Genomic DNA, 16,133 nt, shown 5'->3' on the forward strand with positions numbered 1-16,133 from the left:
CAGAATGTCAGAGAGAAATCAGAGTAACACATCGCCAGGGATTTCCCTGCAAACAGCTGAAGCCAGCTTTCTAACTAGCAGAAGAGCACAGAACAGCTGGTATCAACACAGTGCTGTCATACCGTTCCTGTGTTGCACAATAAATTCTCCTCTGTGGTGGCAGGGAGTAAAGGAGGATGTTGGCCAAGTTAAGTTACTTACACCAGCATCCATTCCACCCACACGGGACATGCGTGCTGCCTGTTCCTCCTAGCCACGACATTGCCAAAGCTCAAATATACTAATTGCAATGATAAACTGCCCTTGTAAATACAATTCAGGATTTATTCACACTCAGAAACAACTGCTTCCTAGATTTCAGGGTGCTGAGCCAGTGCTGCCAAATGATAATAATGCATCTGATTTATGGGGAAAAAAAAATATTAGCTGGAGTGTTCTAAACCTTGCAGGTTTCAAGTCCTTATGCAAGCTCACGACAGATAGAGGCAACCACATCAGAAAGTTGCAATAGCAGAACTCTTGCTATACAGAGGACAGCGTAACTACCAGTCCTCCTCTTCTGTCTTGGGAACCTCTGAGGTGTATAAAGTTGAATTTAAAAGATGTGCTGTTTCCCAGGTACTGGAAACGGTGGGAACCTTAGACTACACTTAGCTACAGCCGTGCGGTTCCTTTTCTTTTTTGGCAATTTCCTCCAGATGAGGAGACGGGAAAAAGACCAGGGACTCCAGGCTGAGGCAGCCAGGTCTCAGAACTTGTTAGAGGTCTGCTCTCCATGACAGTGGCAGATGTGCAGGAGGCTGAAAGCATGTGTCTTCTTACCTGGGCTTTCTCCCCGTGAGCCTCATGTACAGGTCGTAGAGGATGGCCGGTGCCTTGTGACTGACAGTTATCCAGTACTGATTTATCAAGTAGCTGGAAGTCAAATGAGTGTTGGGTGTTCGGAAGGCCTGCTCCAGTGGGTTCCTTTTAAATGTGGACATAACATACTGCTCTGTAAAGGAACAGGCATTTAACTTAAAGTCAGGCACTTAATTTCAGTTGAGTTGGGCAAAACCATACCAACGTGCTGCAGTAAAGCCCAAGTTACAGTGCTTAATATGTTCAACCTAGAGTTCTGCGAACTATGTAACCACCGGTTGGAATCATCTCATGATCCCTTATGGCATTAAAATTGATTGCCATCTATTGCCTATTAGAAACACAATCCGACTCTAGACTTCATAGTGGCACACAAAAACTTCCTTATCAAAACACCAAAACATAACGGAGGAACAACAGGCAGTGGAAGCCTGAAACACTTCAAAATAAGGAACCGCAGTTTTGCTTTCACCTGCAGTGTATGCAAAAGAAATTGATAAGTACTAATATATCTTCAGATCACTGAAGGCAAACTTTTATCCGCTAGCATAAAACAAAAATGACATTTCTAGTTTCTCATTAAATTTTCAAAAGGGCTGATGTCAATATTAGTCTGAGTCAGGGACAGGTTGCTAGCACTCACAGGATGCTGCTTCCAGAAAGACTTTGTTATATCCTTTCAAACCACATCTGACCCACAACACCAAATACCTCAGCCTGTTTTCTGAGGAGCTCTGGATGCACTAAAGCAGCAAATTGCCATGCATTAACTTGAAAACTAATGGTAGGACCGTAATCTTTCATTCCCTTTGAATGTTAAGGCACAAAATAGGTTTGGTCTGATTCTGAGCTCTTGCTGGAACTGTGCCACAGAAGTGGCATCTAGACATGCATATCTGGGGCATTTGCATACTGCAGAGGCTTAATAGAAATGCAGTAGTTGAATATAAGGCTATCATCCTAGGGACTGAAAAACAGATGGTGCTCCTATTTCTGAGCACCAGTGAGCTCAACAAAGAAGAGTATGTGGGCTTTCTTTACTTTTTTAAAAATGAATTTGAGAGTTATGACATCTATCTGTGTTCATATTATAGTTTACTTTCTAAGCTTATGTTACAAATAGAAAATCAGATGAGAATTTGCAAGTCACAAGAAACATCCAGATCATCCTCAGATAAGCAGATTCCAATCATAATATTCAGACAGTTACTGTCATGTATCTGTGGTCGGCTCATTACTGCACTTCAAGTAGTGACTTTTGCTGTACTCATTCTAAGTAACAGCAGTTAGAGGACACTTGTTAGCCACTTAGCTGCTAAGTTTAGACAACAAAGAATTTTACAAAATACAATTCAGTTTTAGTGCAAGTTCATTGTTGTTTTTGTGTCCCATATGCTGCAAATGTAGTGGCTGATAAACAGCTCCCCTGAAACTCATCTTGCATCTGAATAGCTGGAACTGACTGCCATCCTTTCTGTTTCACGTGGCCACACTGCAATGATGTGGTTATCTTGTGGTCGTCTTGTGGGCTGCGGTATGGAAATCTTATCCTTTGCAGCACGCTCTCTCAAAATGGCAAGGATTAGCAAAAAACATCCTATTTAGTCTTTCCCCTGTAGTTGTGCCTGGCAGGGAGGGCTTGCTGGAGCAGTTTCAGTGAAGATTTGGAAAGGTGTTTACTCCTGGCAGTGGAGTGGCGATAGGCAGTTTGGGATGGGCTAACTGAGAAGGAAGCTGCTGTCCTGACCCAGCTCTTGGCACAGTTTGTGTCTAGGCAGTGCGTGAGGAGTTTCTTTCCTCTGTGTTAGCAGCGTGGCCGTTTACTACAGTTACACTTTGACAAAGTCACAGCTGACTTAAATACAAATAGATCTGCTTCCAGGTTGGAGAGGGCTGTATATCTCTGCCCATTCAAGTAGCTCATGAATCAGGAGAGCAATCCCATGAACTCTGCTGCTTCTCCCCTTAAGGAAGTTTCTCCAACAGGCACTTTAAATCCCAGTTTATTTACAAACTCTAATCTGCTTATCAATATTTAAGTTCATTTAGTTTCATTTGGTCACTTCATTTCCTAATGGAAACCTATCAGTGTAACTGGGAACCACTGATATTTTGGCATTGTGATAGTTTTGATATTGTCTGCAGCAAATATTTATAGCTCTGTTTACTCAAATCGTGATGTTAATATATGCAAATCTAGTTTTCAGCTGTAAATCGGTTGAGAAGGTTTCGTTTTGGAAACATGTTAAAGACATTACTGCCTTTCTTTTTGCTTTGCATTTTTGGCATCTTTGGCCAGGATAGCAAGAAAGAACTGATCAGTAAGTGGAAAATGCAGACCACTGGGTGTACACCAGATTCACACAAATCAGCAGCACCCTTATCATCTTGGTTACTTCAGGCTTGTAGCAGAGAATGCAGCTGTAGTAAAGGAGCGACAGTATTATGCTGTGATACTACTTGGTGTGAGAAGCACATATGTCAAGAGCAGGTATCTGCTGAAAACTTAAGAAAAATTCTGAAAGTCAGGAATGACAGTGGTTTTGTTCTAGAATGCAAATAAAAAGGCAATGAGACCAACTTGACTTACTGGAAGGACATCAGGAAAACACCAGTTTTGCGTAATTTGGGACTGGTATGGAATGGAATTTGGAATGCTACGGGCATTTTCTTTACGAACCTGACTTGCACCGACTCAGCTCAACTGCTCTGTCTTCTAATTTCTGGGAAGTGTTCAACTTCACAAGCATAGCAAATCTCCTACGCTCCAACAGTTTGTTTTGGAGGGAGAGAGAAAGAATCAGACAGACAGATGGGTCAGGCCAGCAGAAAACCCCAAACCACAGACATCACCTCTAGGAGCTACTGAACCAATTTAGCGGGTGGGTGGTCTTGCCCCTGCACAAAAACACAGCAGCAAATTCTACAACCCAAAGGCAGATTTAGAAGAGGGAGAATCAGACAGTAGTCTCACCTAGGCAGACTGTCAAGGATAAGTTTGAATTAAGTTTTCCCACACTGGACACCGTTTTAAAGCCTGCTTTAAGGTTCAGTTTTGAGCAGAAATTGCAAAATGTACTTCACAAAGTCAGACGAGTACTTACATTGCAAGAAAGCAAAATACGCTTCTTCAGATTAATACTCAGTTGTCTGACCACAGAAAAAAGCAAGGAAAATAACAAGAAAGTAAGAAAAAAATCTCAGGGCATAGCATTATTTGGAAAAGAAAGAAGTCAGTTAATGTTCCTTTTAACACTAGAGGTTTGTCTGTATCTGGAGATCTGTAGAATAAACTGGTTTGCAATGGACGTTTAAACATGAGTTTTTAAGCAGACATATTTTTCAAATAATTATCTTCTCGAGCTCTTTCACCTCCCTCCAAACTCATCACCTTTGTACTCAAAATGTCCCCATCTCAGTCATTTCTGTTCCCTACCCAGGGCATCCTCAGCCCACTTCAGTCTCAATTTCGCTGTTCAATTTTTCTCTCCTTTCCTCCTGCAGAATCCCTACTTTGCTGTCTTTCCCTGTCATTCCTACAGAATGACTACAGAAGATTTTAGAATTACATGTATTTACCAAATAGAAATTGCTAGGAGACTGAATTGAGAATTCAAACTGGATGGCTGCAGTCGTAACATCCCAATGCGATAAAACTTTCCCAAACTAATTTCTTAAATCATGCAAAAAAATATGCAAAATTTTGCTCTTTGATACTCTATCCTAATTCTCTGTGGCCTGCTGCTCTCAGGAAAACTGTGGGTACGTGTGGTAGAAAGAGGTCCACAGTGTCACCCAAGGAGAAAATTTTGCCTTCAGTTCCATCACACAGCTCAACTGCTTATGCAAGCTGCTGCTGCACCCGGGTGATTTCATTGCTAAATCCACTGCTATAAGCGAAGTAACAGAATAAAATCAATTACAATGCATTAATACATTGCTGTTTCCATCAGTAAAGTTACATTGAAAATGAGTTAAGAAAGGCAGACCTCAGGCAGTAGTACTATGGTGGCTGTTGCCTGAAGTAGCAGCCTGTGAAGAGCTTTGCATTTACTCCTGTGAAAAAGCCACAGAAGATCTGTGACTAAACACAACATTATCTCTCCCACCAAAAAAAAGCCAGGAACTTGGTGTGACGTTCTCACTGCTCAGCCGATTGCTGAAACGTCTTCCCTGCTCGATCACTGATCAATATCATGGTTAGGACATTAATAGGATTTTCAGACAAGCTTTGTTCTGAACATGCAGTTATGGTCTGATTCTCTACTGACTTACAGTTTGCCACTTAAATAATGCAAAGACAAATGTAAAGCAAAGGCTGTTTAGAAGTCAGAAGTCCATGCACTGTATGTATTATTTTACAGTATACACCTGAGCAGAGTTCTGCTGCTTGGCTTCAACATGTTTTCCACTGTAAAGGTGTCAGGATTTGTCTCCTTTTCTTTCACCTCTGCCTTGCCTCAGAAGCACATCCACTTGAAGAAAAGTCAGCCACAAAAATAATTTGAATTTTTCTGCTGATAAAATTCATGATCAAAAGGGAAACTGTTCTTGAAGCGCACCTGTCATTTCAAGGTTTGCCTTCTCAAGTCTACACCAATTATTTCTGTTCAGAATTTTCTGCACAGAAAGAGGAAGAAATGCTACTTTGCTTCCATAATATACTAGTTTTGATTTACTATCAAGGTTCTCCAAGTGATTTCAAAGCACAAAAGCAACCTCAAACCCAGCAACCCCAGCAGCCAGAAAAGGAAGATGTTGTGTTAGGGCTACACAGAGCATCTTCTCATAGAATTAAGGGGCTGGTTCTCGATTCCTTTTCCCACCAGCACAACACCTCAGTGCAGCACTTTGCTGGGTTGTTCTGTGATTACGCCCACAACGAAAAGCAAATCGATGCTTTCCTGCGCTGAATGCCCAGCGCCAGGAACTTTGCCCACAGGACCTCACTGACTGCAGCTGGGTCTCCCACATGCAGTTTGAATGGCAGATGCTGAATGCCACCTAAATATAGGAAACCACCACTTCAAAGCCTGGCTGGGGAATGCTATTGACGTTTGACACGTTCTAGATTTAAATTAGAACTTACCCATTTCTCCCCAGAAGAAAGGGTTGATTCCGCCTGTTGTGCAGTTGTACACCAACAGGTTTTTTGGTCTGGAAAAGAGAAATTATTATTATTATTTTAAGGTTTGAAGAAAAGCACCGAAAGCTTTATTAATGGAGCATGAAATCTAACAGCCCAAGAAACAGTAACATCAGCTCATTTAAAGAAATGCAGAAAAGTGCATTTTTCATAAATATGAAAATACAGTATAAACCACAATTTTTTTATACCATTCAGTCAGATTCTGGAAAGCGTATGTGATTTGAGAAAAATCATATATCACTTATAAAAAATAAAAATAATAAGGAAAGCATGCATACTGACACATTTCTGGGTTTTTTAAAAATAGTTTATCTGAATATATTGTAAATAATAGGCCCAAGGCAACCTCAGGGACACACTGTGTATTTTACAGTCATTTACTTAAAGGATATGATTTGTGCTACTTTCAAACTCCATTTGTTAGGGTGGTGATTACGAATCCATTTCAACAAAATTCTCATTTTAATACCAAATAAAGTTTGATGTTATTTGGGTGTGGAACTTAACGTAGATCATACTGCTTTTCATTTCTTCCTTTGATATAAGGCAAGAATTAGTCAAACAGCTTTTTCGACCCCAGCAGCCTGCCTTGCCAAGGGTGCAAGTGATGCCATCAGCACAGCATTTTTCTTACAGTACATTAGCATCTGGAGCCATCTGCCAAAATGCTAAAAGAAGTGAGATCTGGCCTTGAACAGGGGCTGGCAGCGTGGCTGGAGGATACAGCACCTCAGTGCTTCTAGGGTGCACGTGGTGCTCAGAGCCGGAGCCACCGGAGGAGGCTGCCCATGAGGAACCTCTCTTTTACAAACTCCTGTGACTGAAGAGACTGGGAGACAGAACCCCTAAACCTGCGACAGAAAATCTCACACAGCAAAACTTGAAAATGGCATTTGGATAGTGAACAGTTTTAATGGTGCTTTTTGTAATAGTGCTTTGAATTCATGGCATTTGGCTGTATATTGTCATTATTACTAATTCCTAGCAGACTTCTAGGGATGGTTAGGACTGAAAGACATGTGTCAAGCTCTGAATCCATGATCTCCTGTAACCGAATTGCTGAGTGCAAGTCTGATAGAGTGTTGAACATAGAAACGCCCATAGTGCTTAATGTGGGAAACTGCGTTATGCAGATCAATACAGCAACTCACTACAGACTAAATCTGCAATATGTACCCATACCAAAACCTCACGTAGTGCTGAGCTACGCCCATGGCCTGATGGAAAGCGCACTGACGTGAAAGTGCAGGCTTCCACTTGCCCCATGGGTCAGGCCCATTAAACACCAAGAAAGAGGATTTCTCTGTTTTCCCAGCTTCTAGTGAAGAGTCTCTCCTTGCTGTTTTTTTTTCTTTTCTTTTTTTTTTTCCCATTCTCCACCTTCCAGCTGAGTTGATGGCCTTGGTAGTGTAGGGTTTTGTACAGCTTCTATGCTATGTAATGAAAATTGCAGTTCTCTGCTAAGTTTTAGAATCTGATTTCTGTGGGTAATGTCAGCTGCCCTGAAGGACACTGACTTTCTTATTAGATGATTTGAAAAAAAAAAAATCATAAACCACACATGATGTTCTTCAGGACAGCACCTAAATCCAAAATTCTCTCAGAGAAATCAAATTTACAGAAGGCTCAGGCTCTTGGTTTTTGTATACAGATTGCTGATCTTGGGGTTGTGCCCAGCTAGACAAAGCTTTAAATCAAGTTCCTCAGTTGCTCCTTTAGCCTAATAATTATTTGTGTGGGAACCAGACTAAAGCTATGTATCTTTTGCCAATGAAAAGTTAGAAAACATGGCCCTTCTCCCACCACGGCCAGAGCTGGGAATTCTACCTGTGGGCTGATATACTGCTCATCAACATGTGCTCTTCTCCTTTTCCAGCTTTATGGACAGGCCATAGCCCTCTTCATCTGGAGGCTCTCAGAGGTATGTGGGTAAGGGGAAGCTGTATCTATTTTTTCCCAGCCTGTGCTGCTGTGTCTGATGCTGATGGAGGGGGAGAAAAAGATGAGAAAAATAAATCTGAAGAGCTGGCGAGCTGCCTTTTAAGAATCCCTGTATTTAGGGTACTGTACACAGCTCTTCCCTACTCTCAGCTCAGAGGGCTTATTCTGTCTTTTCCATGTAAAATATTTCTGCCTTTTATTTGCCTGGTATTGATTTCTCAGAATGACATACACCTCCAGAATAATTCATGTGGATTACACTCTACCGCTTCCTACCTAACGATTAAAGATCAGAGCTAGAGGTTCACAGGGAAAGGTCTTAAATCCTTAATGTCACTTATACATACCCTTCTCCACAATGCAAAGAATAAGTTTTAGATCCTCTCCCCATCATATGAGCCCATAATATATTTATATTGTGCAGCATTTTCCAAGGAAAACAGGCAGAGCATTTTCACCAAGAAAACCCTGGAAGACACTGGAAAAATGACTTAATGCAGCTGCCTGAGAAAGGAGGCCTGAAAAGTAGCTGCTGCAAAGCCACAGTAAAGCTCTTGTCCTTCAGAAAAGTCACTTCTGAGAGACAGACTTGTCAGCTGAGCCTATGTTGTACTGAGAAACAGATCTCACCTGCAGCTTTGGAGATTTCCTAACTCTAAACCCCTGCCTTTATTGCTTCTGCTGTGCTCTTAAGCCCTTGCCGACATGGAGGAGGAAACCTGAACCAGAAAACAGATCGGCCAGGCTCTTGCACAGGTTTTCCATTAGCTTCTGGTTCCCTTTCAAGTCCTGGTGCAGGCAGGAAATGCCCAAGCCCCGCAAAACAGCAGCAGCTGCCCACCTGTGCACGGCGGTGTACCACCCGGCCGCAAGGGTGAGGTTGATGGCGACGTCTACTGGAATCATATCGGCCACCGCTTCGTTGTTGGCGATGACAGTCCGCAGAATCCCTTTGCCTGCCTGTGGGACAAAGGAAAACGGTCACTAACGTAAGGCCATAGTGAGATTTGATCGGCTTGGACTGAGGACAGACCATCACATTAGCAGTTTTCAGCTTGGCACCGGCTGCAGAAGATTATTTGGGTTCTGTGAAAACAAAGATGGATCTCAGGCAGATCCCACTGTTCTGCGTTTTCAGAGGATGTCTAAAACATGATAACATCTGTGCTGTGTACAAGAAAAGCTGTGACTTATTTAACTCAATATGAAAAAAATACTTTAGGAAAAAATGTATTTGAATTTACTAAAGTAAAATTCCCAGTGATACCTGAAGTTACATTTTCATAAGTGACACAGGCAGACAGAGGTCTGAGTGTCCCTCAAAGACAGCAGTCACTTTGGAAATGATACCAATAGGCTTTTTGAAAAGTTTACTCCATTTCCTTTGGATGTATTCACACTCTCCTCTTTTACAAAGCTGTGTCTGTTAAGCACAAAGATACAGTTGAGACACGGCCCCTGCCTTGAAGAGATTGCAACCCAATGACAATCAGGAGATTAATGAGTGAAAATACAGAGTACTGACAACCAAAGAGAAGAGGTAGACAACAACAAAGAATAGAAGATTTTCATTTTGCTTTGGTTGGAAGTACCAAATTTGTTAGGGGATCAGGCCTCCCAAAATATATATATTTAACCTGAATGCTTATCAAGGGTTTTCCTTGATGACCGATTAATCTTTGGAGATTCCACAGCAGAGACATGGCAACAGATGGCAAAAACATGGCAGACTAAATCAGGGAGGACAATTCAATAATACAGAAATGTAGAGGTGAAACAGGGTGAAGGAACTTCACCTAGTGTCAGGTATGAGGGCTGAAGGGAGCAAATAAGAAAAGAAACCTCCAATGGCAGAGTCAAGGTTGCAATCAAGTTACCTAACACGTGAGAAATAAAATGCAATGATGCTGAGGACCCAGTGGAAAAGCTAGGAGGATACAAGCACTAGTGAAGCAAGGAAGGAAAAACGCTCTTATAATTTAGATCCATGCAAAGCCAGAGGGAAGGACTCAGTGATGGGGCAAAGAATATGCTCTACAGATCCACGAATATTTAAAAGTTAGGGCAAAGGAAATGTTATAGCATTTATTTTCTTCCAACCCGAGACTCCCATTTCATGATAAAATAGCTCTCCATCAGTTAAAGTTTTACTACAGCAACTGGACAAGAAATGCCTAGTTGTGGAAAAACCCTTGCCTGAAGTCTGGGGAGAAGAAAGATGTGATGGAAAAAGCATTTCAGACTTGATATCAACTTGTAAAGTACACACCACTGTCTACACCATCACTGGGGGATTTTAAGGGACACTTCATCCCCCTGTTTGGGAGGTGTTTATCTGGGGTTTGTCGTTCTGTCTCTCTCCCCCTCTTTTCCCCTTCTTATAATCAGACGGTTTTGTTACACTTCATAGCTTGCAAGTAAGGCAATACCACTTACGACTGATTTAATTTTCACGAGCTAAGACTCCTGAGCAGTCACATCTCATCCTTGGTGCAGCTGGCAGAAGGATCATAGACTGAGACACAGGCAGCCGTGTAAGCTTCCCCACACAACTCCATCCTCCTCACACCTATAGCATGCACTTAACTTCTGCTGTCCTAAGCCCAACCACAGTTACGCTAAGACATTAAAACCTTAACTTGCAACAACACTATGATTTTTCTGTTGTTGTTCTGACTGGTGGTTTTTTTAAAGAGAAAAAAAAGAAAGTAGAATCAAAGGTGGTAATCAAGCTCAGCCATGACTTTTCCACTGCTGTGTACACATGCCCACTAGACACCACTGCGTGATAAACTATCACGTGTTCACAGGTACACGAAAGACATTTTTGAGGTCTTCAAAACTATTAAATCTGATGGATGTGCTGCAAACTTGCCTGTATTCAGAGAAGCATGCGATGTTTGTGTACACATGAATGAATTAGAGATTTAACATATTGTGTATTTTAGTAAAGACTTCAGGTTTAAGTGTTTTAAGTTACTTTTTTACATTGGAAATGGTTTGGTACTTAATTACCGGGTAAATATTTCTATTTATGATTGCCGACTTTTTTCTCTTGAGTGAAATAGAAGCTATTGTAGCTGAAGCCTCCAAAATCATTTCCCAGTCTGAGTCTGACATTTCTGGACAGACTCCCAGATGAGGCACTTTGATGTCAGCCACTGTCCAGAACATGAGTTACACCACGGTTCTGCCCTACAGCTTCACTGCCTTGCAGGGAGGAAGGTCTTTACATATCATATGGAGCAGCGAGACAAAATGCGTCAATTACAGTCCAGTGAAAATGTAATTAATTTAATTTTGTTCTTAAATCAACAAAGTTTCTCCCTACAGCAGCTGGAGCAACTGTAGGGGAAATAATTATATAATCAAGAACAACCCGAACTCCCATACGACATGAATATTTAAAGGAAATATATCTATTTATGGAATGAAATGATCAGTCAAATATTGTAGTGGTGGCTGAGGAAAAAAAAAAAAAAAAGAAGTCTTTGCAAGGTTTGGAGTTTGGATTCTCCCCTGATGATTCCAAAGATCATCTGAACCAAATCTGAATCTGGAGGTTGTTCCCCATATAGGATGATCTTTGGGTAGAAGTTGAAAGCCAGTACTTCGGTACTGGGGGGGACACTATTAAAAAAAAACAACAACCAAACCACCAAAACACTTCCCTTTCACTTTTTCCATCCTTAATTAAGGCAAATAAAGCTACTTGACTAATAAATACAGTTTGAAATAACAGCTGGCCGTGAGAGCTGGCTGTAATCACACAACTTCCAGGTAATCAAACTAATTTATAACCTGGATTTCAAGGGCTAATTTTCAAACTGCCAAACAGGAATTACTGATTCACCATATACCAATACATTAATTCAAACCATGTGTTGGGTTTTTTGTTTTTTTGTTTTTTTTTTTTTTTTTTTTTTTTTTTTCCCCTCAGATGACTGAGCATCTCTTGAGCTCCCTAACAATAAATACTTTTCACTTCCAAAAACCTAGCATCAGTCCAATCAAGATCAGTAGCATCCAGAGACAGTTCAAGGCAAATGCTGTGTCAGCACTGGCAATTCCCCCCTCACGTCTCCACACCACAGGGTCTCTGCTCCTGACTGGTGCCAGCCAGCACTGCTGCCTGCAGGGACAGAGAGCTACTGGACACAGACTCTACAAAGTCTCTACACCCTGCACCTATTGTCATTGCTTTTTGTCTTTTTTTTGGTTAAGTCTTGATATAGTTACATATCAAATTGTCGTGTTTCATCACTGGAGAGCTCAGTGCAGGTGACACAAATTTCCTTGTCTCTATTTCCTATATTGAAGAACCTCAGAGCTTCAAACCTGAACCAAAAATACTACCTCTATTTCAAAACTATTCCAGTGCAAGTCAAAGCTTTTACTCAAAAGGGTAGTTATTCACTACAGTGATCCTAGAATTTCAAAATCTTTCCTTTCCACAGAGTTAATCTGGAAATAAAGACACAACCTGGCATCTGCATGTGAAACCTGGCCTTCGTGAAACGGCCGTTAGGTTTGCTGTTGCATTTGGTAAGGTTAGAAATTTTTTGCTTTGAAAAGTAGAAAATACTAGTTACTGGTATGAGTGGCAAAGGATAACTGTATAAAACATGCAAGCTCTAGTGTAAGTTCCTGAAGTGAACACTATTGAAAAAAGACTGATAAGGGGGCAAAATTTCCCAATACTTAACCATTAGTGTTATATACTTGTTGGCAGATTAAAAGAAAAGAAAAAAGGAGGGGGGGGGAAATTATTTTTAAAAAATTAAAGATTTAATTGGCTTGTTTTTATATGGCTGAAAGCATATGAATTTGGCCTCTGTTTCATAACATACTTGCATATGATACACGTATGACAGACAGCAAGCTGCTGTAATTGTTACTTAGGTAATTCACTTCTGGTGAATGAAAAGCAATGCGATGAAACTTTTTTGTATAACATCTTCCTTGCAAATCAATTCTAGACAAATTTTTGTGATGGACATCTTTAGTGCTCAAAAGTAATAAAAAAAAAATACCAAAAATCAGAGATACCACTACAAAAATTAGAACCTGTCACATGAAAATCTAAGGAGTGGATCTGCAAAATTAAGGAACTGCAAAAACTTTCTTTATCGTGATGATGACAAGACATCATGAAAGAACACAGAAAACAGCACAAGATGCAGGGAGTAGAGCAGAGAGGCGGTACAAGCTTTATAAGCAGTCAGCAATGAGTAAGAGGTTGATAATTATTTTAAAGAAACTGTGACATGAAGAGAAGCTAATAACACGTTGTGAACACAAGTGATGTGTTTGGGGGCTCTTGAATCTCTCTGAAACATTTAACTATGGTTTCAGATAAAAAGCATTAGCTGGGATATACCCACTACTTTCACTGGTCCTGTGGATTCCAGAAGTAACTGTAATAGTTACTGTTTAAGCTCTACTTCAGGTATAAATGAGCTTTTCTAACAAGATGATATTTGGGTTTTATTCTATTCTCCTAGGATTGTAGACTACTAATCCTTTTATACACTGCATCACACCGATTACAATGTAGTTTTTACAAAGTAATCGAGTTGGACGAATCTTACATGAACAAAAATATCTGCCCATAGCTATACAGCAGTAAGCATTGACAGATGGACCTAAGGCAGCAATTTGAGTTCAGAAAAGAAATGTAAGCCAAGAGAAAAAGGTATGCAGCTTTACTGATTTCATTTGTTAAACTGTAATGATTGTTTTCATATTACAGGGAAACTTTTATCAAGTTATTCATTATTTATCTTATGGGTTTGTTAGTCACCATTTTTCACCATAGTTATTTACACAAGTGTTAAGCAAGAATATGGTGAACTATTGATGTAACTGGCAGAGTCTGTATTGATGGTTACGCGCATTATTTAGGTGGACTCTGTACATGCAGAAATCCTGTATATAGCAATGGCAAATGAGATGCAGAATCTTTGTTATTGAGGAGTGGTCACAAACTATAGCAGTGGACTTAGAAACAATACATGTGAAAGGATAAATGAAGCTGCCTCCTATTGACAGTACGGTAATCTGGCCTAGAAAATTAAGTTCTATTAGAAGATTCAAGCTTTGACATCAGTGAGTTATCCTAGTTTCAAGAATGCCTCTTTTGCATTTTCTTTGACAATTTGGCCAAATTTATCCAAAACTTTAGGGTTTTTTAGAGTTTTTAGAAACTGCAATTCACATTTAGTGAACCAGCAACATGAATACTCCCTCAGTGTCCTTTTTTGAGTGCAGCATAAACAGACACTCTTCTGGGTCCTACAGGCACATGGATGTATGGTAAGTGTGTGGTATCTTTCTACCAGATTCAGAAAATCACTATGATTCTTTTTTGCATACAATTTCTAAGAGGGGCTGTAGAGTAACTTCAGAGTTGCTATTTTAGTAACAGACTCCGCTTTAAGGGGAGCTTAAATAGTAACTAGACATACCGCAACAAATATTCCACTCGTCCCGTTGAAGCTGTCAATCCAACCCTGCAAGAAAGAAGAATGATTACTATTTCTTTTGATGAGATATTGCTTACACAGGCTTCAAAATGGTGAAAGGGTTATAACGCTGTGGTGTAGACAAAGAAGCAATGAGACACCAGTTAAGACAGATGCCAGCCTATCTGGGACAGCTGCCAGGAAGCTAACCAGTACCAAGTACCTAATTGATTTTAAATAGTGGAGACATTGTATGATACCTCATTCTGTCTGCAATTACCCGTCAACAACAGAATCTGATTTTGTTTTTAGAAACCACTTCTTTCCTATATGACTTGGCTACAGGAATAAACTCTGGCTTTAAACACTGCAGTGCCTTGGTGCTGTCACACTTGCTGAAAACAGGCAGCGTGTTACATACCCTCCGACATACAACACACAGATGTCACTGAGACTGATTTGGTTACTCCAGCCAAGTTCTAAGGCAAGGAAAAACAACAAACCCCAAAACCACGCCACTTTTGAATCCCATCCTACCTCACATCAGGGAAACCGCCACTTGTGGGAGCTGGAGTTAAGAGCAGTGATGAGCTGTCTGACCTGAAGCAGGTTATGACACCTGACAGAGTTCACTCTGTCTTTCAAAGATGGGGAGCTTGGCCCAGAGCCTTGGCTATATCTCAGCCTGTTTGGCACGCTTTGAGCTTGAAAGCCAAGGGTAACTTTATGTTGCCTTTCCAATTTGGCTGCAATGTTAGGGCACACTATTCCTACCAGTATATTTAGCTTAGTGAATTATTTCAGTCCAAAAGTACAGCTGCATTTAATTACTGTGTGGCCGACATTTGTATCTGCAACAGGCCCATACGAGCGTCAGTCCAGTGAATCCAATGACTGCCAACATAAGACAGAGATACTAGGTAACTGCACATGACATTATCAAATGCTTTCACGGACCATGTGAGGTCTAGGGTGCTCATCAGGACCTTATTAATAGAATGCCTAAACCACACAAAGACTCAAACCAGAATGCAGCAGGACTACAACTGACCCTCAGATGTTGTGTTTCCCCAGCTAGCACAGAAACTCCCCTGTGTGTCTATCTGGGCACGATCCTCTGCGTGTAAGACTGTCAGTTCCAAGTCCAGCATTTTGCACCATTATTATCCCAGCTCTTGTTACTATTGCTTAAATGTGTTCTTTTCACTTGGAGCCAAGAGTCTTTCCTGAAAATGCTGATAGAGGCTTCCTGTTCTACTCCAGCACTGGTCCACCTCCTCCGCACACTCGCCTATGGACTGGAGTACCTGTTTCTCAAGTGGACTCTGCTACAAGCAGGGAGAGATGCCCGACAATACCGCAGCTCCAGCTGTATCAAAGGGCTCTCGGTAGGGATGTGCTATGTATTCATGCTTACTGGGAAAGGCTCATGCCAGCTAGCTCCCACGATGGATGGCCTGATGATAGCAATGTTCAAGTTTCCTTTCTCTTGCTGAATCAGGTATTCTGACAAGGCTTTGGTGTAGGTGTATGTGTTGGGCCAGTCCCCAAGCAGCTTGGGTGTGATGTCTTGAATGATGGATTCATCCAACCACCTACAGGAAACAAGGAGAATGTCATTATCTGCCGTGCAGAGAGAGAAAAGGCTGAGGCAAAAAGAGACCAGTGAGACAGGAATCCTCACCTGAAACAAAGAATAAGCAAGTCAAAGCCGTTTA

At 41.0% G+C, this 16,133-nt stretch overlaps 1 protein-coding gene across 6 annotated transcripts in view; it reads right to left on the reverse strand.

The window, feature by feature from the left end:
- FAR2 (fatty acyl-CoA reductase 2) overlaps nt 1–16,133 on the reverse strand; it is a 148,498-nt gene that overhangs the window by 12,549 nt on the left and 119,816 nt on the right. For all 6 annotated transcript variants that reach the window (XM_080391432.1, XM_080391433.1, XM_080391431.1 and 3 more), the window contains exons 5-9: nt 15,833–16,010; nt 14,419–14,463; nt 8,793–8,911; nt 5,951–6,018; nt 823–994 (exon numbers count right to left, since the gene is read on the reverse strand). In XM_080391432.1, the coding sequence (XP_080247558.1) occupies nt 823–994; nt 5,951–6,018; nt 8,793–8,911; nt 14,419–14,463; nt 15,833–16,010 (582 nt within the window). The remainder of the gene's footprint in view (nt 1–822; nt 995–5,950; nt 6,019–8,792; nt 8,912–14,418; nt 14,464–15,832; nt 16,011–16,133) is intronic.

Source organism: Falco punctatus, assembly GCF_963210335.1.
Source record: "Falco punctatus genome assembly, chromosome: 6".
NCBI classification, from domain to species: Eukaryota; Metazoa; Chordata; class Aves; order Falconiformes; family Falconidae; genus Falco; species Falco punctatus.